At 49.5% G+C, this 2,685-nt stretch overlaps 1 protein-coding gene across 1 annotated transcript; it reads left to right on the forward strand.

Moving 5' to 3' along the window:
* The first annotated feature begins 202 nt into the window (after positions 1 to 202).
* Positions 203 to 2,480, forward strand: LOC102014853 (chymase-like). The gene is made up of 4 exons (XM_005415185.1): positions 203 to 271; positions 945 to 1,095; positions 1,837 to 1,972; positions 2,214 to 2,480. Exons 1-4 carry the CDS (start codon positions 214 to 216, stop codon positions 2,478 to 2,480), a joined length of 612 nt encoding a protein of 203 aa, XP_005415242.1. The 5' UTR covers positions 203 to 213.
* Positions 2,481 to 2,685: the final 205 nt, after the last annotated feature.

Raw genomic sequence — 2,685 nt, forward strand, 5'->3', positions numbered from 1 at the left:
GGGAGATAAGACCTCAACTTCACCTCTGGCAAAAGAGTGGGATTCCAGGAAAGTCTCTGTTCGTGAGGAGAGCCAGTTTAGAATGAGAACAGAAAACATGACCACACAGTTCCTGTGGTTACCAGCCCTGCCCCTCCCTCGCCTGCTGTGAATAATAAATCCCAAGACTAGAAGATAAAACCGGCACCTGCCATGGGCTGCCTCCCTGAGAAGATGTGTCTTCTTTCCCTCCCTCTACTGCTCTTTCTGCTGTGTACCAGAACCAAAGCTGGTGAGTATAAAATCCCTCTCTCTGTAATCTGCAGGATGAGCTCCAAAAACAAAGATGTTTATTCTGAACATAGCTGGCTCTTAAACAGGGTCCCAGGATCTCTCCTCGAGAGTCCCAGAATAAAGTCTCCAGGTGGGATATGTACTGCCATTCTCTTCATACTTCTACTTCCCAAGAACAAGGAATCCTACATTCAGGGAAATCCCAGAGCGTGTAGGAGGAAGAGGGAAATCCCTAGGAAAATGGGCACTTTCTCTTCATATTCTGAGCTTCAGAGCTACAGATTGCTTTGTAATCTGTCCATTCTGTTGCTTCTGCGGTGCTACTCATGGGCTCAGAGAAGGTCAGGCAAGAACCTGGACAATGTGTCCTGTGTAGAGACAGGGAAAGACCTGGGCCTGGGGCAGGATGGGAGCAGGGGGATCCAAGGTGGAAGATGTCTAGACAACATTCAAGGTAGGTTTGGCTGTTTGCTCAGAGAAAGAAATGAGAATTTATGGGGGAAGGTGTTCATGGGAAAAGCTGGTGCAAGAGACCTGAAAGAGTGATGGGAGTGCCTAGGGCCATGATGAGATTCAAGGGACGCCTCTGTCAACCGCAACCGGACCGTGCTTTCTCTGGGCACCGCATCACTGTCTGTGCTCTCTCAAGGTCTTGGAACTGTCTGTTCTAGGGGAAGTCATCGGTGGCACTGAGTGCAAGCCACACTCTCGTCCCTACATGGCCTACCTAGAAATTGTCACTCCTGAGGGACACCGGGGTGCCTGTGGTGGTTTCCTGATACGACGGAGCTTTGTGCTAACGGCAGCTCAGTGTGCAGGAAGGTAAGACGGGCCTGTTTCTCTCCACATGGGAGATAGATGAACAGGCTGGCAACCTGGGCTATACATACAGTGGGTCCTGAAGAAGAGGTCCTGGTACTGGGTCAACTTTCAAGAGAAAGATTGGGGCTTAGATGAATTGATCTCATTGAATAGACACCTTGAGCCTCAGGTACTGTGGGCTCAGCTTCCCTATGGAGGAAAAAGAAGGCCATCCCAAGTTCCCCTCTGAAAGCTTCTCTCACCTCCACCCAACATAGAAAATACTTTTAAAGGTGCACCCATTCATCTCAGCCACTTCTTCCAAGCCCTTTTGAATAACACTAGCCTTTAATTCCCAGGGTTTAGGACCCATTCTTTTCATAGGAGGCAGAACAAGGTCCACAGGGGACCATCACTTCCCTGCTTTCTTCTACTATCTCTTGCTCCAATACCCAGCCCTCACATAGGGCTCCTGCAAATAGGAAGCACTAACCCTATCCCCTGGTTCCGCCATGACCTGCTCATTCTCCAGCAATCCCCAGGAGTCTTGTCCTGGAAATTGTGTCCTTTCCTCAGAAAGCTCTTCCCCGATTAAATCCTGAGTCCCACCCCCCCCCAAAAATAGAAGCAGCCCAGAAAGGGGAGATGGGTAGAGTCCAGTGCTCCAGGGAGGGATTCCAGCCTCTTTTCTCAGAATGCACATCACTCAGGAGAAATCTCTAGCCATCACTGTTTCTGTTTATCCTTCCTTCCTTAAAACAGGTCTGTAATAGTCAACTTAGGGGTCCATAACACAAAACAGAAAGAAGACACATGGCAGAGGCTTAAGGTGGTAAAGCAATTCCTGCATCCAAAGTACAATGACTCTACATTTCTCCACGACATCATGTTACTCAAGGTAACAACATCTTTCTTCTGTTCAATTTCCTGTGACTTTTTTTAGGACACCATTGCCCTGAAATCTCCCTGGTCTCCCTCTGCATGCTGCTCCTTCCCCACTCCTCCTTAGACTTGGCTCCAATGGGAAGTAATTTGCCCTTCCCACCCTGATTGCCTCTTCAAGATCTTGTTGAAGATGGGTGTATATGGTTTCCTTCCAGCCCATATCCTGCACCAACAGCCCCTTATTCCCTTCACAGTTGGAGAAGAAAGCCAACCTGACCCTGGCCGTGGGTACACTCCCCCTCCCACCCGAATTCAACTTCATTCCATCTGGAAGAATGTGCCGGGCAGCAGGCTGGGGGCAAACAAGTGTGGAGGAGCCTGCCTCAGACACTCTGCAGGAGGTGAAGCTGAGACTCCTGAACCCCCAAGCCTGCAGACCCTTCACAAACTTTAAGCACAAGCTCCAGCTGTGTGTGGGTAATCCCAGGAAGAGAAAATCTGTATTCAAGGTGATCCTCTAACCAGGTTCTCCACAAATCACTTTCCAGGGACCAGAATTCTTCTGGCAAGAGATGGAATCAGATGACTGTTGGCTAGTGACAAGTTTGGGGTCATGAGTGTGAGGAACCTGAAAGTGTGAGCATCCTCTCATTGCCCAGAACAGTCTCTGGGCATCCAACCCAGTCTATAGCACAGGGGTGACTGCCCCAGGAAAGGAAGGAGGAG

This window comes from Chinchilla lanigera, unplaced genomic scaffold (assembly GCF_000276665.1).
Source record: "Chinchilla lanigera isolate Chin_1 unplaced genomic scaffold, ChiLan1.0 scaffold00847, whole genome shotgun sequence".
NCBI lineage: Eukaryota > Metazoa > Chordata > Mammalia > Rodentia > Chinchillidae > Chinchilla > Chinchilla lanigera.

Coding starts and splice junctions, on each gene's coding strand:
- LOC102014853 (XM_005415185.1), top strand. CDS start 214: ATGTGTCTTCTTTCCCTCCCTCTACTGCTCTTTCTGCTGTGTACCAGA. Junction 1,096..1,836: donor GCAGCTCAGTGTGCAGGAAG/GTAAGACGGGCC, acceptor TCCTTAAAACAG/GTCTGTAATAGTCAACTTAG. Junction 1,973..2,213: donor ACGACATCATGTTACTCAAG/GTAACAACATCT, acceptor TTCCCTTCACAG/TTGGAGAAGAAAGCCAACCT.